Source organism: Phasianus colchicus, chromosome 1, assembly GCF_987193195.1.
Source record: "Phasianus colchicus chromosome 1, bPhaCol1.hap1.1, whole genome shotgun sequence".
NCBI lineage: Eukaryota > Metazoa > Chordata > Aves > Galliformes > Phasianidae > Phasianus > Phasianus colchicus.
In genome coordinates, this window is record NC_143436.1 from 30,862,344 (window position 1) to 30,884,303 (window position 21,960).

Below are 21,960 nucleotides of genomic sequence, written 5' to 3' on the forward strand. Positions count from 1 at the left end.
CATGTCAGGATCACCTTGACTGTCTGTGGTGGCATCACAGCAACTCCCACCAAGCTGTCAGAGGGCTCAGAAGTAGAGAAGAGGGATCTTGCCATCTGCTTCATATGAAACAAACCATATTCACATTGGCATTTCATAGGAGCTTTGTGAGAAGGCAAATTGCAAGTCTGAAGTATTTTTAAAAAATCTCAATATTACAGAATTTGATGCTTGACCAACAAATAAATAAATAAATAAATAACCCACCCATGCTCTTCAAAAATAAACATGTTTTCAAGGGAATAATTATAGCATTAGAGAATTATTCCATCGTTAAGATGAGCTTTCTTCTGTATTGAATAAGAATGAATACAAAATTCAGAGCTATATGAAAAAATCATTCTGCTTGCTTCCAGTAATCTCCATTCCTATATACACAGGGCAGCTAGCAGAGAAATAATGCCCCTTCTACAGCCAGATTTGCTTATAACTTCAAATATATAATTGTGAAAAGCATTCATAGTACATAGATTGTGGGCATAAGACTTCTAAGCTTGCTGTTGTTATCTGCTTGTCTCAGTATATATAGCTCTACTCAACCAGCTCATTATGTTCAAGTAAAAAGGTATTTCTCTATAGTGGCTAGAGTTTATGAATAGTCTACTACTAAGAAATCTTGTTACAGAAACTCCACACTTCTTTGACATTATAGCAAGTGATTCTTTATTACAGTAAAGGAAATCTCACATTTTATGTATTTCAGTAAGTTTTTATAGCACTGTGAATGCATCTCTTCATTTCTTTATGCTCTTATACTTGTTTCTATTTCTGATAAATGAGCAAGTAAACCATCTAGCTCTTGTGTCATAACATTCATAATGCAAAAGGCTTTTCTTCCTGGCTGCTCAATCAGTTGACACAGTAAGTCTTGTCTATAGGTGACCTGGAACAAGGTAGATAGACAAATGCTTAAGTTGATTTACAATATAGTTGATAAAAAAGGATGACCTACTGGGAGGTTCCTACCGTCTGTCAGAGATGCTATCCTCAAAGTTGTAGACAACTGATTCTTTTCATGTTTTTATATGCTTTGACAACAAAAACCAAATGCTTAGTGAAATAAAGCACAGTTTGTAGGAATTCCCGTGTTGCTTACATCATTCTGCTCTCTGAAGTATACAGTTATTATTAAAGAGTTGTTTCTGAATATGACTTGCTGGTATCTTTGTCCTCTTCTATCTAGCCCATATTCTTATCTGGTAAATGTGACACCTACATTCTCTGTACATTCAGAATATAATGGGCAGTATGATCATCAAAGTGTTTCATGGTCTCTGAAATTTTGAGGTTATGAAATTCTTCATGTAGTTCATTTTTTAGTATGTTTACCCTAATAGTAGTGACTAACTAGCATGTTAATATCACAGCAAGACCATTGTGCAGAATTATTTGTGATCCAGTCACACTCCTGGCCACGCTGAGTTCTGCCTTCATGGTGTGTTATCTGAACTCATTCCAGAAGTGCATTAAATGATCTCACTGATATCTTGATGGCTCTTGTTTTTTCCTTTCCTGTATAATAGGAAAAATAAATATTTTAATTATTAAAGACCTATGGTTGCTTTATTGATTATTGATGACAAGGTCAAAGAAATTTGTCTTGTGCATAGAGTGCACAAGAGATTTTTAACAATCAGGTGATGCTCAAAGTGGTTTGTAGGTCAAACAAAACAAGAAAAACTTCAAAGACATGGACAGCTCCATCAGGCCTTTGGAATAGTTTTATAAATCACAATCTCCACCTTAATCAGGGGATGGTTTGTGCTTGGGTACTTTCTTCCCATATCATTATAATGTTAATTAAATCAGACTGGATTCTGGGGGAAAACTGCAGAAAACAGGCAGGGTGTGATCTGCTCCAGGAGAGTGAATGGCTGGAGTCGTACTAATTTTCTGTAGCAAGGTATGATGATAGTAAAGCAATAAGTGAAGCTACTTCGTCTTCGAAAAGTCTTCTTGCCACTAAAAAGAAGCTCTACTTCTCAAATAATGTAGATAACATCTTTTATGGAAATAAACATTCTTTTTTTTATGGAAAAGGACAAAATAAACCAAAACAATTAAAAAAAAAATCCACCCACAACTACAAGGCAAACATCAGTCTGTGTTCATGTAAAACTTTCCTCTGTGTCTCAAACTAGAAAAATTTGTCCGATATCCATTTATTATTGAATAGGCTAGGTACATTTGATGCCTTTCAGCAGCCTCTCCTTTCATGTTTTCATAGGTCTACTTTAACTTCCACCCCATTGTATTTGGTGACTATTTTTCGATGGGAAAGAAAATGTACCTGGAACTGATTCAGTCCCATTTGGATACTCATCCTGATAGCCCACTACCTGGTGCCTGTAGAAGGATCCCCTTCAGAAAGTGAGCGAGTGCTGGCAGAGAGCCACCCAACACAGTGCTGTTTAGATTTAGAATAGGCTTTATCTGCCAAGACTGGTAATTACCTCCTGCAAGGGGTGGCTTGTATGGTCAGTCGTCATTTTTCAGCATAGAGCAGTATTCAAAATTTGCATGATCTAATGAGCAGCTATGTAGTCTGGAGTAATCTGGAAAGTAGGTACTCTGTGTGATTTTCTCACTCAAATATTCCTGTCTTTAAGAACATTCAAAAATAGTAACAGGGATTAGGTAAAAAAGCATGGCACAAAAATGAGAAAATACTTTTATTTTTCCTACTGTTACATGGAGGGCATCATGATTCTACTGAAATCATTAAGAAATCTATCAACAAATTCAATACAGATAAGACCTTACTAGTAGAGAACTAGTAGAGATCTCTCTGTAGCATATGATCTGTGATGATACCCTGGTGCAGTGCTAGTGTGGATCCCATCGTTTTCCCAGTGAAATCAAAAGAGAGATATTGGGCAACATTTTTTTGGTATTTATTTCTACTTCCTTCTACTACTTGCATGAGACGAGTGCACTGAGACACTGAAATACTGACACAACAGCACTATGCTGATTATGTGCAAGTACTTGTTTTCCATTGCTATAGAGATGCTGTTTCCTCTCATGATGAGGTACAGTTAGTACAAACTAATGTGCATGAAGCAAAAGCAACTCTGGCCAAGGCATTGTTTGCACTCTGTGTTGAAGACACAATGTTCTTAAGTCACTTCCTCTCTTAGAGAGTCCAGCAGTATCTGTACCCTGCTTAGGCTGTTTAGCTTGTAACTGGGGGTATAAATATTTGAAAATTTCAGTCTTTTGCTGTATATTTTCTCTGCCACTTTACCAGTTGTTCCTGAGATGTCATGTTCCTGCCTGATTCTTCATGGCTTATATAGCTGTGGACACATGAGATCTAATCTCACATTCCCTTTTGCTGGCTCATGGCATACTTCTCTTTGCTGCTTTATAGTTTATGCAGTTTTCTTTAGGAATTAAGAAAAGGTTCAAATTGCTGTTAGATGAATCTACTTTTTGATGGTGGCATCATGATGACAGCTGTGACTCTCTGAGATATTTCAAAACTGAGGTGAAAGAACGGGAGGACCTGGGACAAAGGATGCTTCGAACCCATGGAACCCCACCTGTGGGAGAGGAAAGGCAGGTCTTTCTCCCAGCTCACTCACAAGTGACACCCTGTTTCTATCTCTAAATTATTATGAAAAAAAAATAGCATAAAAATGTCCATTAAATGCAGATTTTATCCCAAAAGGACTCCATGAAGCCAGTTAGGGATCTTATTGCTACTTGTTTGTAGAAAGTATTCTGAGAAATGTGAGAAAAAAATGTGCACCATAGATCATTATTCTGTACTGTTTAAGTAGACAGAAATGCAGAGGGAGGATGGGAGAAAGACCTGCAGTGAAACCTGGAGAGTAGCATAGTTCACTTCTAGCACTGAAGCCTGCTCTGTTAGTGCTGAAGTAGAAAAAACCCTTCAGTATACATTCAAACCAGGTATAGGCTATGTTTCAGCATAAATGGAAGGTCTCCAGTAATTCATTTTAGCTCCAAAGGATTCTAGAGTGCCCTCACTGCTGGTCTTACAGATGAAAGGAAGTTCACTAAACAAATGACATTTTGACTGCGCTGTCCATTCTTACTTGTTCTCTTGAGCACTTACTCAAAGTGTCTGTTCATTTTCAATGGATTTCCAACTGTTAAATAAATTATTACATTTCTCATTGTAAGGTTGGTGCTTTTTTTTGGATTTTTTTTTTGGCATAACTATGTTTTTTTCACAGTGCATTAGCGTGCGCTCAAAATAGCAACCATTTGTCACAGGATATTCTTTGGCTATTGAGAAAGTCTATTTGCATAAGAGATACTGCATATCCCTATATATGATGAGAACAAGTTTTAAAGAAAGGTCACAAAGCTTGGTCTTCTCATTGCTTATTCAGAGCTGAAGATCTGTCACCAAAGAAATCCCTCTCTAGGCATAGCAGGGTACATGTGATTTTCTTATCAACTATCTTCAGACAGTGATTAGCTATCTCATGTCTAATGTTGGTGTATTTGATTATTTTCAGTGAAATTATTATGAATCACTAAGTGATGCCATTCGGACAATCACAGCAGTCATCAGCAAACAGAACTCAATATTCCTACGGTTTGATTCACTGCCTGGAGAAGTCTAAAGTAGGGCTACAAATATGGTGAAGGGTTTAGAGGGCAAGGTGTAAGAGGAGCAGCTGAGGTCCCTGGGTTTGCTCAGCCCAGAGCAGAGGAGCTGAGGGGAGGCCTGATGGCGGCTGCAGCTCCTCACAGGGAGCGGAGGGGCAGCGCTGAGCTCTGCTCTGTGTGACAGCGACAGGGCCCGAGGGAACGGCATGGAGCTGTGCCGGGGGAGGGGGTTAGGGAAAGATTATTTGCTGAGAGGGTATCTGGGCCCGGGAACAGACTCCCAAGTCAGTGGTCATGGCCTCGAGCTGCCAGAATTCAGTTAGTTTTTGGACAGTGGTCTCATGCATAGGGTTTGAATTTTGGGTGTTCCTGTGTGAAGCTGGGTATTGGATTCAATGATCCTTGTTGGGTTTCTTCCAACTCATGATACTCTATGATCCTATGGTCCTGAGACACCTGTATCTATCTGCTTTGTTGGTACATATTTGCCTCTGTGTCATATTGCTGCAGTGTCAGGTCTGCTAGAAGCTCTGTTGGAACTCCCAGCCTCATCAGCCAGTGCTTCATCAGTGTTCCCTGCTCCAGCTGTGTTTCTGTTCCCTCACCTCAGATCAGTGCTCAGGCTCCTTGTATTGCATTGAATAACTTCCTCTGTTACCAGTTCCTGTTTTTCTGAACTTTTCCTCCTTGAACCCCACCTTTCTGACACCTTCTTCTACCATTACAGTAGGCTTGTTTGTTGTGGTTAAGCAGTATTCATGGAAGTCTGAACTCAGATTGAGCTTTTTCCTAATTTTGGTTTTCTCTGACTCTGTATATACAATTATTAATGTAGCTGCACACTGATTATTCTTTTCTTTGCCTAATACAGAAATCACACCTAGCTGAAAGCATCCATATGATGAGCAGATGCAAAAGGTACTTAATTAGTGATGTAAGTTCACCTCACTAGCTACTTCAGTGATTTTATCTAGGCGAGGTGTGTGTTGCCTATCTATTTTACATCAATATGATTATTTGAAGTAGAATTCTGCTTACTAAGAGTAAATTTGGTCTGGATGAACAGAAGTAAGTACTTCAGCTAATGGTAAGTTTTGTTTATTATCTGACTATCACCTCCAAAACTTCCAGTACAGCTTCTGCTTTATTCTTGGTAAGCCTTTTATCATTTGACAGCAGGACTGGAGTTCTACTTCACCATATGTAAAAGGTCACACAATTCTACATCTTCTTGTCCAAGTTCCATCAGTACTGCAAAATCAGATCTATGTATCACATACTACTCATATTTTGTTTTTATGACTTAATCTATCAACAATGATAAAATCATCCCTTAACTTCCTCCTTGTAAAGTAAAAGTTTATTGGTAAGGATCAAAAACTACACATTAGTTTCTCACATCCCGAAAGTGTCCTACCATTTTTAGCCACAGCATCATTTATATTTGTTAAAATCCATATCTATTTTTTTTCTTTCTTGTCGTATAAAAACAGCATGTATAATTTGTTCCTATTCTCATTTACATTTGTTTTGAAATATTTTAGATTGTACCCAACAAACTGAAGAGCCTAGAGTTTTACCATCAGAGGTGTCTCTGCCATTAGTTTTAGTTTCCCTCATCTTTGGTGTTTTGCAATCTCTCTCTTGTTTCACTGATTAAAATATTAAATAGACTCATAAATATGTAGCATAAATGAAAGCCTATTGGTACACGTGTGCATTGCATATAATGCTGATTTTGTGTCCATCTAGCTCTTTCATTGGAACGTCAATGGGGATCCAATCGCGTAAGATTTCAAGTAGATTTCTACGTAAGTACTTAAAAAAAAAAAAAGCTGCATCTCTGAAATGACATCAGAACAGTTTTTCAAAGATATTTCCTGCCAGCTCATTTTATTGGTGGCTGTTAGTGCAAAAATAGAGTCACTGGTTAGGCCAAAATCTGGGAAATATTCTGACTCACATGGTGCAGGCAGGGACTGCACGGCTGCACAGCCTGCCCCACTGCCTGGCATTTGGCAATTCTGGTTCTTCTCCCTTTCATTCCTTTCTGCAATTGAGTTCTGAACCTGCCTTTCCCATAATTTTGCCCATGCTTGCTGTCAGCCTGATGAGCCTGTAATTAAGTAGGTCATCCTATTTACCCTTCAAATATTGTTACAGTATTAACTTTCTTCTATTTCTCTGAAATTTCCTTAGCATTTCAGAAATTGTTAGGAATCAATTTTAATAATTAATATTGCTGCCTAACTCCACTTTCATGTATTTTTCTAAAAGCTCTTTGACCTGCCATTTTAAAAATAACTGTTTAATATATTCTGCTGATCTTTACTGTCCTTTTATATTATTGATTTAAAGGGAAGTATTTCAATGTAATATAATATGAAAGCACAGCTTATGTTTACTAAATATACAATAGAAATATTGATTGAATACTTCTGCTTTTGTACATTCTTTTAGGCAATTCTATTTTTTTTTACATCTAGTAGCAACGTACTAGTAGTATTTGCAATGTCCTTGTCTCTGAGTTAACATTCTTACTTTCAACGAAGTACGTATTTTTGTCTTTTTGTCCAGGTTCTTATATTTAACTCTTTAATTATATACCAACTTTTGTCAGCTTCTCCTGTTTTTCTCCTTTTTTTTTTTTTTCCATCTCTTCTTTTGGACAGTGAGAAGGCGTTGAGGAAGCCGATATAGCACAGTGGCATTGCTGAGACTGGCTTCCATAACCATAACAGAGGAGTTTCAAAGGGGGAAATCTTTTACTCCATGGATGCAGGTGCACTGGGGCTGACTGGGATGGAGTTAAGGTCCTTCATAGCAGCCTCTGTGGGGCTCTGGCTAAGGCACTGCTGATAACACATCACTGTTTTGGCTGCAGCTGAGCAGTGCTCTCTGCCCTACTCCCACCCCAGCAAGCAGGCTGAGTAGGCAAGGTGCTGGGAGGGGATGCAGCCAGGACAGCTGACCCAGACAGACCAAAGGGATGTCCCATACCTTCTAACGTCATGCTCAGCAATAAAGCCTGGGGTGTGAGGGCAGGGACTGCCTTCTGAGCTTGCAGTCACTGAGAGGCTGCCTGGGCATCAGGCTGTCGGCGGGAGTTGGGATGTGGTGAGTGATTGCCTGCCATCATTTTTTTTTTTTCTTCACTTACTAAACTGCCTTTATGTTTACCCATGAGTTTTTTTTTGGTTCTGCTCTTCCTATTATCTCCCTTATCCTCTGGGGGAGGATGTGGGGAGAAGCAAGCCCACAGCAATGTGGGTGCTGAGCTTCTGGCTGGGGTCAGCCCACAACAGCAGGATAGAAGAAAAATCCATTAGGAACACAGTCCCTGACTAATGAGGTTTTGAGGTCTGAGGGAATGAAGTGCTTTTTCCAAACAGCAAAGCAGTAGGAGGTATGTGTTCAGCCACAGAGGTAAGGAGTGGGAGGACAGAGCTGGGGCTGCTTAACCTTGAGAAGGAGAGGCTTGCGGAGGGCACAGAACACTTTACTGAAGTGTATGAAAGTCTTATAAGAGGGGTAAAGAATATGAAGCTGGACTTTTTCTCAGTGCTATTCAGTAGGCATAAACAGAAACACGGAGCATTTCATTCAACATATGAAAAGCACTTTTCCCCATGAGTGTGGCTGAACATTGAAACAGGTTGCCCAGTAAGGCTGTGGAGTCTCTAACCTTGACGAAACCCCAAGCCCATCTGGGCACAGCCCTGGGGAATGTGCTCTCACTGCCCGTACTCTGATCAGGAGTCTGGACCAGTGGAGCTCCAGATGTGCCTTCCAGCCTCAGCTCTGCTGCCATGCTGTGAAATTTCACAGGTGTTAAGCAGTCCTCAGTTTTGTGGATCAGGTGGCTAAGCACAGTGTATGTATAGATATTTGGAATACCAGAGAGCTTCCTCAGATGAAACTGTAATGGGAGGTTCAGGTTGGATATTAGGAAACATTTCTTCTGAGAAAGAGTGGTGAGGCATTGGAATGGGCTGCCCAGGGAAGTGGTGGTGTCACTGTCCCTGTTCAAGAAATGTTTAGATGTGGTACTAACAGATATAGTGGGCATGGTGGGAATAGGTCAATAGTTGGACTAGATGATCTCAGTGGTCATTTCCAACCTTTATGATTCTATGATTTTTTCCATCTGTTCAATTACCCTTTAATCCTGGATTCACACAGAAAACTAGAGGTTGTTTTATAACAAATTGCATTTTTGAATATTTTTTTCTTGATCAGAGTGATTACACTGATCTTTTTTGTTTGGACCTGCAGCCTTTCCACTGACAAAAAAAGCACTTCTGTTTCAGCATTAATGCAAAGCAGAGAAACCTGTCTGTTAGTACAGCATCACTGTTTTGGAGTGTGGTCCTGGGCCAGCTGGGGCTGTCAGAGGCAGCAGCCTGGAAATGAGCCGAGCACTTCCAGGCTGATATACAGAAGGCCAATCCTCATCTGGGAGAGCAAAAATGACTTCACAGAAATTGAGACTGCACTAAAATATATGTACTGTTAGTTCAATACTCACGGATCTCTGCTGGAAACAGCGTAAAAAGATAGGCTTTACACGAGCACTACTTCGTAGAAAGAGATCTGGTAAGTTTCATTCACAAACACTAAAACTAGCATTTCAGAAGACTCATTGTGCTGATTCCACCTGCTCCTTAGGCACACCTGGCTCCTGTCACTGCTGGCCTCCCAGTGAGCATTCCTGAGTTGTTGAACAGGTTGCTGGTCCCTGGCTGCTAGGGATGGGTCCCTATTAGCCTGCTTAAACTATGTGCTAATTCTTGCTCTTCAGGAACATATTTTATTGACAACAATTAGATTGCTTGATTAGGGAAACTGAAGTGGGCCAGCTCTTCTCTGCATATATCAGTGAAATATATGTATAAAAAAATAAAAAATAGTGTCCCTAAGGAAAGCAATTGCAAGAAATATGGGGGAGGTATATGGCATAGTTACATTGCTGGCTACTTTAATAGAAAAGAACCTGATTTTTCCCATGATTGAGTTATGTCCGGGCTTCAAAAAGTTGCTCACAGCTTTACTGTCTGAAGAACATGCAGAGAAACGCTCTGTAGCGTTTCCATGCAAGCTGAGTAGCACTTTTTTTCTTTCTTTCTTTCTTTTTTTTTTTTTTTTTTTGCTGTTTTGGTGTGTGTGTGTGTAGGTGCATGGAGCGTGATCTGTCTGCCTCCTGCTCTTTGGATTCTCATCAAAATCCAGGAACAGGAGGAGGCTGAGCCCTGTGAGCGTGGCAGTGCACACAGAGCTGTTGCATGAGCCACCAGTGCCGCACGCTGTGTTTCAGCACTCTCTAGTCACACATGATGATTTTTTTCACTCTGAATATTTTACATGTCTGTTGACTGTAAAGATAGCTTGGGGGCAGGGGGCTGGTGTTGAATATATTGAAAGTTGCATCTTTCTACCTTAAAAATGAGGACCTAATCGGTTATTGCACTGAGGAAGATAACATTACTGTGCCAGACACCTTCAGAGCAGTCACATTTATTGCAAACAAATCAGCAGGGACTCACAAGCGTTCTGCTGGTGCTCCTGTGGTTGTGCTGCACTTCCACAGCACAGCTCACCTGAGGGCTCTTCCACGTGCCTCAGAAGACCTCGGCCACATTCCCTCTCGTACCCTGGATTGAGCAATCCCACGTATACGATAGAATCCATGTTTTAAGGTCGATGCTGTATTTCAGCTCCCTGCATCAATACAGTGACCTGACTTCTCACAGTCCTAACGAAACGCTGAGGCAGCATCTAGCAGCTTCAAGCATCGAGCCGACTGAACCCCTGCCATAACGCAGTGCTGTGAGCATCCTGCACATGTTTTCCTGGGATGTCAGCAATACCAGCAAACCGGCGCTAGGGACCAAAACCCGCGCGGAAAGGCTTCGCTCTACAATAAGGCTGAAGCGCAGCGCCAACACGCTGTCAGGCTGCACGGAGGCATCGGCCCGACACAGCGACAGCTCGGATGATGCCCGCACCGCGGGGACCTGCCGCGGCCTCGTGACGGCCCCGCGATGTGACCTCAGTGGGTATCGCCCTGCAGGAGGCTTTTCCTCAGCCTCCCGGAGTGCCGCCGCCAGCCCCGTGCTCTGCCTCACCTCGGGAGACCGGAGACGTGACTCTCATTTCCCACCTACGGCTGATTCGCTTCCCGCTGAAGCCAGCGCTGATCGTCGCCCCGCTGTCACTCACCCTCCGCCTGCTGCAGCCCCGCCGCTTCCCCGCGCGCCCGGCCCCGGCCCTTCGCAGGGCACGGCCGCCGGGACCCTGCCGCAGCGCCGCCGCCAAGCCTGCGGCACAGCCGGGGCCGCCGCCGCCACCTCCCCGGGAGAGGACGGGGCGGAGAGGAGGGGCCGCGCCGCCGCTCCCGCCGCAGCCGCTCCCTCCCCGCGGCGGCCGGGGGCGGGACGCCGCGGCAGCGCCAGCGCCGCTGTCAGCGCCCGGGGGCTGGGGGGGCCCAGGCGGCCGCGGGCTGCTGCGGGAGCCGCCAGCCGCTGACAGCCGTTCCGAGCCGCCGACGGCCGCTCCGCGCCGAGCCGAGCCGCCGAGAGACGCTCTGAGCCCAGCCGCCGAGAGTGAGCCGCCGCAGCCGCGCGCGCGGCGCGGACCCCGGCGGCGGTGAGTGAGGCGGGAGCTTGGCCACGGCCCCTGGGGGCGCGGCGGGGACGCGGCGGGGCTGCCCGGCCTGCGGGGAGCGCGGCGGCGTCTAACAGGTTGCGGCGGGAGAGGGGTGCGCGGCAAGCGGGCTCGGGCTCCGGCTCGGCGCAGCGGGAGCGCTGCTGCTGCTTCAGAGGGTGGTTGCTGGAGCCGCGGCTTCAGCCGGCTGTAAGCCGGCACCCCGGGGCTGCCGAAATGTCAGCGCATCCAGTTGTTTATCTCCAGCCCCGCTCGGGCTTTAAGAAGGAATGCCCGTGAGGAAATAGGGAAACTTTGCTCTTCTGAACGGGGAGATGGGAGAATGTAAACTAGTTTGGGGCATCCCTATGGTTCTAAAGGTGATTTTACCTCCACAAAGTGCTGCTCCTCATGCTGCTGGGCCGGTGACCCCTGCTTGAAATCGCCCCATTCATAAAGTTGTCACAGGGCTGGCACCTGCTTCTGTCGACTGTTAGCTGTCTCTTGTGTTTTTTGCTTTGTAGTCTGCAATGTATGTGTTATGTGATGCTGTTAGTTCTGGATGTTTACTAAATGCTATCTGAACATGCAGAGAGCTTTCATTCTTCTGTTTTTAATGAACCCATAATTCCTTGTAATTTCACCGAAATACTTCTGATTATAGAGTTAGGTCATTTTGAAGGAACTACCTAAGGATAGACATTGTAATCTGAGCTGTTTGCAAGTTTCCAAAGTGAGACTCACCCACAGTCCAGGAAGGGATGGATAACAGCCTGCTGTATTTAGGCCTTTTGCTGGCACTGGGGTTTGATTATTTTTTCCTGCAGGGTAGATGACATTTGCAAAAATCTGTACTGTTCACTTGAGCACACTGTATCCTTCAAGGAGCGTGCTGTAACAAACAAGCAATATTATTAGATATTCCTTTTTTTTTTTTCCTTCCTACATTTTGAGTCCCCTTGAATAATTGTGGTGTTCCACAGCACAAAGGCCTTATATCTTTGTGAAAACAAAGTGTTTCAGCAGGATGAAACAACCAATTTGTTGTGTGTAAAAGAAAAATCAAATGACAAACAGCTGAAATGTTTACCATATCCCGCTGCATTTTTCTGCAGCTGTTCTACATAAGTCGACAAGTTTCAAAATACAGCTTTCATATTTGTAGAACATGGTGCTCAAGGCACTCTTCTTTCCTGGTTTTGAAAATGTGCTTAATTATTCGTGTGCTCCCTGAAGCTGATGGAGAGATTTCTATAGGCTTCCCTGGGTTGTAGGAATTACCTCTAGGAACTTTTCCATCATGTCATTCCTTCATGTAAGTAAAAGTTCCTGATGGGGTGATGCCTGTGAGCATCTAGGGGGTGAGGCAGTAGGAGCCTTCACTGCGCTCACTGACTTGTTCCATTCTCATATAAAGAGAAAGGTTCAGTCCAGGTGTAGCATCAGAATTTGTGAAATATGTGTTGTGTATTGCGGAACATGGGTGAAAAGGTACACTGAGTTTCCTGTAGCCTGCCTTGTTCTCACATGCCGTGTTTTCATGCCCTGCTGCTGAGCTGTGCCCTTAAAGAGGTAATAGAGAAATGCTTGAGAAATGTTCTTGGTATGTGTAACGTTGTGCATTTGTATCTTTACACACAGACAAAGAGCAGCTCTGAAGTACCTGAGGATGGATAAAGACTTCCGCTACTACTTCCAGCACCCGTGGTCTCGCTTAGTTGTGGCTTACCTCGTGATCTTCTTCAACTTCTTAATATTTGCCGAGGACCCGGTGTCTCACAGTCAGACAGAAGCCAATGTGATTGTTGTTGGGAACTGCTTCTCCTTTGTAACCAACAAGTACCCCGAGAGCGGCGGCTGGAGATGCCTGAAGGTGCTGCTGTGGCTGCTGGCCATTCTCACAGGGCTGATCGCTGGGAAATTCCTCTTTCACCAGCGCCTCTTTGGTGAGTTCTGCGATGTGCACACAGACCTCCTACTGATGGCTCAGTCACTTGCCTTTAAACTGTCCACTTACTGCAATTTTGTAAGCTTTGCTATTAATCGTTTCAGATGTTTAGAGCTGCGTAGAGCTCGGTACATCAAAGCTTACATTGCTGTGGAAATTAATGCCATGTCTGCTTATGTGAATGTAATTCACAGTAATTTCAGTCACAAAAGGTCTGAAAACAGAGAAAGCTGACGTGTTTGAAATAATTGAGAGATGGGTGATTTAAAATATTAAGAAAGTACTTTGTCTTCAAAGCAAATTTTAAATCTTATACGATTTTCTCAGCAATCTCAGCAAAAAGGCGTTGTTCCTTGAGACACTGACACTGAATGTCTTGTCAGAAGTCCCATAAGTGGAGTGTGGGGAAGTGGTTAGTATTAGCAGACTTGCGATAAGAAAATCCTGCATGAAAACAGGAGCTCTGCAGAAACAGGAGCTGTCCTGCCACTTCTTGGTACAAGAACAAGTTAATGAAATGGAAAGGTAGGAAATGGAAAAAAACATGACAGCAAGTGTCTTTATGCAGGAGGTGTGACTAAATAGGGAAGCATACTGCCCATGGCATGGCTGAAGGGAAGGGAATGACCTCAGACTAAATTCTGAGACAGAGAACTTTGGTGTAGGCATGTATAGAGAGAAAAATATCTATCATTGTCTTAACTGAATCATGTAGTAAATGTAGAAAACATTGCATCTGAAGGCTCGAGGCTGTTCCAGTTTTAGAGATAAGTGGAAATCAGGAAAGGTTACTTCAGTCTGCCAGCTGCAAGTGTTTGATTCTGGATATGTCAGAGAGATGCTGCTGGAGTGGGTGGGCCAGTCCTGTGCTGTAGGATGGATGGTTACTGAACACCTCACAGCACATGAGTAATTGGCCATTTCCTCAGCCTGCCTCATTCTATTAAGATAAAAAGAGGACTGGTATTGTTTCAATAAATCAAACGTAAAGCTATTATGTCAAGGAACAAATAAGAAAAACAACTCTAAGAGACTTCGCTTCAAACATGAATTCTGAAAAATGGTTGAGCATCTTCATAGCTATTCGGTGGACATTTTAACATAGTGTGGTGGTAAGGGCAAACATCCCCATGGAGAGGGTGTTTTACCGTAGTTTCTGGGCGCTGCTTTGAGCACTGCTGTAATGATTCAGTTCTGCCTTCCAAAATTGAGGAGTGATTTTGTTCATTTGGAGAAAATTAGGGAAAGTAATGAAAGTGATGACAAAATTACAAATTGAGCCCTATAACGAGAGGATTTAGAGGATAAAGGAAAGGTTAGAGAGTGACTTGCTCAAATTTGAGTTGAAGGACAGAACCTTCAGTCCAGCAAATATATTGCAAGGTCCAGTGCTTGGAAGTGGCAAATAGCCAAAGAAACAGGTTTTTTTTTTTTTCTGTAATTGGAAGGCTACATGATCAGTGGAATAAGGAATAGGCTCGAGTATCATCAAGACAAGTGACATTTTCTTTTGCAGAATATGTTCTATTCTGCCTAGGTTGATTATTATGATAATTCCTTCTGGATCTGTAAGCATGTATCACAGAGAGGACATAGCTTAATGTGAATTTTAAAGTGGCTTGAGTCAGCATTACTGCCTGAAGAAAGCTTTCCCTACCTTCCATGTCTGCTGCATGTTTGTGCTCTTCTGCAGTTGCTCAGAGAAACAGGTTTGGGAGCATAGGCACATTTGCAGTATCCACCTTTTGTTTCCGTGGGGATCATGTCTCATCCCACAGATATTTGTGGCAGCACAAAGAAGGATTCAATGCTGGGAGGCAGCAAACAGCCAAGAGATTCCTATCTGTGATGCAGTGCTGGCTTATGGATGTTTATGGTTGTGGTCTGGAGGAGTGATAAGGGTGTAGATACGATCTGATCCAGGCTAGCTGCTGCAAGCTCAGTTTCAGAGCAGTTTAAGCCAACATGGCTCTGCCCCAGTCCCACCCAGCTGTGGATTTTGGGCCTGCCTAGAGCCAGCACTGCTATGGATGCAGCTGAGCAGCAAGCCAGCCTGGGCAAGCAGTGCTCATGGAAAACCAGTTGCTTCTGCCATCACTTGAGTGCCAATGCTGATGCCAAGGACGGTGCAGCCAAATAGCCAGAGGCCATGGCAGCCCGGCCTCATGTTGACTCTGGTGCTGTGGGATGGCGCCCATGCAGTGTGGCCATGTGCATGGGATGCTGCTTGTGATGTACTGAGAGCAGATGGTGGCCTGTGTGACTGACAGCCTGTGTGACTGACAGCCTGACTGCGTGCTGTGTGATATGGCCATGCCAGCTGTAAACTGGCATGTGTGGAGAGTGACAGTGTCGATGTGATGATGATGTGGGCTTCAGAGGAGGCTTTTAGCTTGAGTGTATCTTTTTGGTCTTCAGAAGATTTGCATAGCCCATGCTGAAATCTGTCTTGACAGTTACTTGACAATATTTTAAAGTCTTTACTGCCTAGAAATCCCACTTTGTGTCCAAATCCCACTGAGTACGCCTTCTGGATCTTCTAGCTTCAAGCACTTCATACGTTCAGTTCATTATTGCTTTTAATTTCCTTATTTCAAAAGGAAAAGAGATAGATATTGCAAAATATTTGTCTTTTCATATGGATTTTTCTTTGTCTGTTCTGTTTTTTCTTTTTTATTTTTTTGTGTGTATAATTGTTGGGCATCATTTTTTTTTTCTTTTTCTTTTTAGTCCTTGTATATTTATTTATATTTCTCTGTTAAATTCTGTTGGCAGAGGAAATTGGGACTGGTTGTTTTCTTGTAGCCTGCACATACTTTCCTGCTGTCAGGAAACCAAATAGCACCAGTCAATCTCCCTGTGTCAGATCTTGGCTCACTGTGTGTGCTGCAAATTGAAATTGAGAAGGATTAGTCTGCACATCTCACTTTAGATGAAGAGGACTGTAAAGGATTTTCTTTCCATGTGCCCTTCCTGCTCTTTTGTCCCTTGTCTTCTGTATTTCTTGCTGCTGAATGTGCATTTGGACTAAAATTGCATTGCGAGAGCTGCATTGTAACATAGTTTACCATCTATAACAGACTATCTAATAAACATGGCTGTTGTGAACTACAAAAATAATAGGATTAAGCTCAAGCATGTTATGTTCCTAAAAACGGAAGGAGAAGGGTGATAGCCTAAACATTATTTAAACATTCTGAGAGTACGTAAAGATAAGGCAGTGGGTAAACCATGCTGTTGCAAAGTGGAAATCATGACTAAAGGGTGTGGCAAAGTATTTTCAGTTGGTAATACTCATTGCTACCTTAGAACAGTAACCTCTTTGGGCAACTTCAAGACACTGCTCATGACTTAGAACTCTCCATTCTTGCTTTTCAGTCAGAAAGCAACTTACTTCATTTAATAAACATCTCCAGTGATAAAGATTTCCAAAGAAAGCAGCCTTCATCTAATGCATTCTATATATTTTCTTGGCATGTGATCAAAACAAATGGAATTTTAAAATTGCCTTTTGGCTGTTATCCACTATATTCTTTTGATTCATCACTAAGCATATCTTGTGTTTGGTTAGCTGTCGTGTTCCATTGTGCTTTTTATTTTGCACTGGAAAATGAGGGGTCATAGATGAATATTGGAAGTTTGGGGGAATAAAAATGTACACCCTAGTCATTTCTTATTCTCTGTGAGTTACTTGGGGAGGAGAAAAGTATCTTCTTTGCCCTTGCTTAGAGATTTATTGGTTTATTTTTTGCTTTATTAAAAGCAGAACAAGCTTAGAAACTGACCCCATTAGATGACAGTGTGCATTCAGAAAATGCATTCAAATCTTACATACTTACTTAAAAGAAATTCATGAATAATCTCTTCATATTGCTTGGAGGCACTGTCTGGAAAATAACACAGTGTTCAGTTTGTAGAAAGTGAATGTTTTAATCAGCACCTTCTCAGCATTTGTACAATTGCTGTTCTGTACTCAAGCCTCGGGCCCAAATTCTGAGTTCAGTGGGGGACTTTTTGGTTCTAAGTTCAGGCTGTGTGTTTTGCATCAATGTGTATATATCTATTACATCTTGTAAATCTAAAATGGTTTTTGATTTATATAGATTTTTAGCAGCGTAGATAAATAAAAAGTATTATTGGACAAAGTGTCTTAATTGTTTTCAGTTCAACATTTTTGCTTTGACTGATTTCCATGAGTAATAAAGCTTAGCTCATGCTGCAGATTTACTGAATCCGTTTTTCAAAGTATAATTAGTAAAAAAATGTGCAGGTATGTGCCTGCTTGTTTTTCTGATTCTAAATGATTATAAAGTCCAATTGAACTCTGTTATTACACAGATTTAATTTCATTCAGTTCTTAAGGAGTATGCCCAAATATTTAAGTTCACTTAAAAAAAAATGGATGGAAATTAAATGCTTAATATGCTATAACAAATTATAGAAAACAAGGTAAACAGAACTAAAGCTGTATTTCTTAAAACAGGGGGGCCAGCATAATATTGCAAGCAAATCTGAGCAGTTGAAAGAATGTTGAATTTAATGGATTCTCTCCTACAAATAATTGCGGTATGCAGTTTGCCTAGAATTAAATGATAATCTCAGTTATGTAGACATGGGAAGGAATAAATAAAGCAGTCATTATGGGAATTGCACTGAGAATTGCATGCACTAACGTTGCAAATTTTTTAATGGGCAGTGGTGCCATGCTGGGACCAATTTCACGACAGACAGCTTCAAACAGAACACCCACTGAGGACCTGTTGTCTGAAAACATAACTCTTTTTGTCAAACATTTTATCTGAAAGGCTTTAAAAGATATTGCAAACCTATTATAAACACTCTTCAGTGTCTGTTTTTACGCTGAGAGGTAAAAGAGTCTAGCAACTGAAGCAGTGAATGTATGCAGATTGCAAGAGGAAATTAGGCAGATGGGATTTAGTCAGGATGATAATGTACTACATAGGAGAAAAGTGAATCTGTTATGCAGCTAACTGACAAAGGATACATTTGTACAAGAGCACATACATGATTAATTAGTACCTTGAAATACCAGGGGTCATGTTAAGGTAAAATCTGGGCTGTGGTGTTGCTGTAGTGTAGTGCTTTTGCAGTGCCTGATGAACTAAATGAGAAAAAAAGATGTGCTAGGATTATTGCGTGGTTGTTTTTCAGCCAGATTGTTTCCCATTCTCGTTTGTTTGGAACCATCTGAACAGTTGTGCCACTGTAGCAGCAAGTAACGTGTGTATGACAATACTTGCATCATACTGTAACCTGACTGACGTGGCATATTCTTTTCTTTTGTCAGCTATGTAGCTTAAATTACAATAAGACCTGTCACTTAATATCCAGCCACTTTGTTCCTGCTTTTTCTTTTTCATTAATGATTTCACCCCAGTAGAAAGCTACTAATGTGATAGCTGGTCAAACAAACAAACCATCTTCAGGAGCCTGTTCAATATGAATTTTAATAATATTTGTGAAGTTTATGCTGTTGAAGACATTCAAGGTCTGCTGTGATTACTTCACAGTCAATTCACCTCTTTTGTATCCAGAAAAATGTCAAAGCAATACAATCGGATTATTTTGGTCCTACAGAATGTGTGCCAGAAGGCCAATCTAACAACTAGCTAATAATAACACACAAAGGGCTGTGAGCATGCATTTTTGAAAGCCAGATTCCTCAGCACAAAACAAAACAAAAAAAAAACAACCCACAAACAACAACCCTACACTACTGCAGGATAAAAAGCAAGAAACTCAGGCAGCCAGTAGGCTCATTGGGTTCCAGCTATGGCAAATTGCCAGTAATAAAGATGTCAGTTTAAAATGAAGTTTACATCATTCATCAGAGAGACCACAAGTGACCTTTGAAGTATAAATAAAAAGCATGCAAATGACCTCCTAGTTTCTTCATTCACACTTCATTTTACGCTTTTAGGAGAACTGTAACTTCTTGCTGCTTTCTATCATAAGGTTCAATGAGAAGAATGCCATTGTCTGCTCTTAGCATTAATTATGGAATGTCTGATACCACATTACCAGCAGAGTTTAATTGGAGATCATAAAATCATAGGATCATTGAAGTTGGAAAAGACCACTATAGACCCATCCCCACATGCCCACTAACTATGTCCTTCAGTCTCACATCTCATCTGTTCTTGAACGTCTCCCAGGATGGTGACTCCACCACCTCCCTGGGCAGCTTGTTCCAGTTTCTCATTGCTCTGAGAATAAGTTTTCCCTCATATCCAACTGGAACTTCCCCTGGCAGAACTTGAGGCCATTACCAACAGCAGTCACAACAAGCTTATTTTTGCAGTGAAGACTTTTATTCTCTTGGAGGCACGTCTCCTTTTCCCCAGGCAGCACCATAAGACTGAGAGAAGAGCTACATGTGTCAGATTATCTGTAATGGGAAGGCTCTTGAGAATATTTAGCATTCAGTGCCTGAAAACTAAAAATAATCTCGTTGCTACTTAGTATTGATGTGTCAACTCTGTGTTTTGATCTCTTTGATGTGATGTTCAGATTTTTCTTTCCATTCGAGACAGGGAGTGATTTTGGAATGATGCCTGTCACTTGCAGGAATATGTCTCAGTTTCCTGATTTCTAGAAATAGAAGTGAGTTTATTACTAGCAAGATAAGCCTGATGGGCATAGTGCCGCTACAACCTAGTACAGGGGCAAATTTCTTCTTTCCTTATTCCGTACAGTAAGGAGATGGAGGATATATTAATGTGGAACATCACCTTGCAGCATACTGTTGGAAAACCCCAAGGAGAACATGATCTCAGTGGCCATGCCGTGCCCCTTTGAAGGTCCCCTTAGCTGTCAGAGTGGCATGAAGGTCCTTCACGTACCAGACAATGAATGTTGCAAAAACAAATCCAAAAATTTTAAGAAGTGAAAAGCTGAGCTTTCCCTTAAGCTCAGCAAAGAAGAAATCAAAGATTTCTGAGATTATATATCCAAACAGGAAGCAGAAATGTCATTTATTAAAACCAGAGCTAAAAAATTGTAATCAAGATTTCAGTTCTTGCACATTTTGTTACCTGCCTGTACCACTTACAATGTAGCAAATTCTGCCTTTTCCTTTGTTTCATGCACCTATTAATTGATCAACCAGAGTGATAAAAAAAATATGTCTTTTCCATATCCAAATTGGCCATTTAATAGGTATGACAGATGATTTAGGTGTGATTATCAGTTATTTATTGTTATGACTTAAAAGACTTCAGAATATTACAAACTTTATTGGTTAAACTTCTCCCACTTCTGGCTCGATATCTGACAGTGGCCCATCATAGATGCCAAGGAAAGATGGTGCTGATAGTTTTCCAGCCTGGAACAATTTGTTCAGATTCAAACAAAAATAGATGCCATTTTTAGATGCCTTTGACAGTATTTCTGAAGGCAAATAATAAAACTAGCAGTCAGCAGTAGTCTTTGTTCCTGCCTACCTGTAATTAAGAAGCAAGTCCTCCACAAATTTTCACATTTTCTCATAAACCTCCGAATGTATCAAGTTCTTCTTCCTCCCACTTGTGTTACAACATTAGGGAACTTGTTGATTTGGACCATTTGCCTGGTGGCCAGAAAAACTGAAATGTTTAAAAACAAGCTGTTTGTTGGTTGAAAAGAGACAGATTCTTCTGCTGATGTCTTCCTGTCTTAAATCGCTTTAATTCCTTTTTCCTCTTTGGCACTGGGATATAATCTTTCAAAGTGGACAGCTGCTTGAAGCTCATGTATGTGCATGCTAAGTAATGTTTTCTATTTCTGGAATACTGATGCCATGGTGCTGAGAAACACGCTTTATTTAGTACTAATTCAAGAGGACACCAGACCTGTGTGCAATATTCAGTCAAAGCCAAACATGCTAAACAAATAATGAAAATGAGATTTAGCAGAGAGGACAGTAGGTGATAGGTAGGTTCGAGGAAAATGATCCTGGATACTCACAGCTGTAATATTTAATTTTAGTTTATGTGGAGGAAAGGGGACAAGGCCTAAAATTGGATGAATCTTAGCTTTAATTAACAAGAAAACACAAGCATCCTAGCTCTCTTGCTGATCTGTGGTCAGAGGTGTAGGTGGACATAAAATATGAATCTTAATTCACACTTGACAGTGTAATGTCTTGGAGTTTCATGACGTATAAAAAGTGAAGAAGATGCAAAGACTCTTCAGAATAAATGGGAGCACACTGCAGCACTGCTGCCTGCACAGGAGTGGCCTACAACTTGCTTAAGAGTCTTACTCTCAGCCTTCTGCCCGCACCCATCAACACTGGAGATCTGAGAACCTTTTTGTGTCTAATGTTATGGTCTTGTCATATATTTGATATTAAGGTCTCATTTGATATTGTATCCTGGGAGAGTAATTAAAAAAAAAAAAGTAGTTCTGTTTCCAGTGATACTGTACAAGTTTCTGTCCATAGATCAGCTTCTCCGTGCCTGGGAAGATTATGGAACAGATCCTCCTGGACAATATGCTTGATCACATAAAGAACGAGCACGTGATCCTAGATAGCCAGCATGGCTTCACCAGGGGAAGGTCATGCTTAACTAATCTTGTGGCCTTCTATGATGGAGTGACGGCATTGGTGGACGAAGGGAAGGCAACTGATGTCGTTTACCTGGACCTGAGCAAGGCCTTTGACATGGTCCCCCATCACATCCTCATCTCCAAACTGGAGGGAAGTGGATTTGACGGGTGGACAACTAGATGGATAAGCAATT

The 21,960-nt window shown here is 41.8% G+C and overlaps 1 protein-coding gene across 2 annotated transcripts in view; it reads left to right on the forward strand.

Moving 5' to 3' along the window:
- The first annotated feature begins 7,668 nt into the window (after positions 1-7,668).
- TMEM117 (transmembrane protein 117) overlaps positions 7,669-21,960 on the forward strand; it is a 199,759-nt gene continuing 185,467 nt past the window's right edge. The window contains exons 1-2 of one of the 2 annotated variants that reach the window (XM_090137909.1): positions 7,669-7,743; positions 12,910-13,214. In XM_090137909.1, the coding sequence (XP_089994035.1) occupies positions 12,938-13,214 (277 nt within the window). In that variant the 5' untranslated portion in view covers positions 7,669-7,743; positions 12,910-12,937. Of the gene's footprint in view, positions 7,744-11,109; positions 11,272-12,909; positions 13,215-21,960 lie in introns of those variants that run through there. The other variant, XM_031589562.2, reaches the window with a different exon arrangement.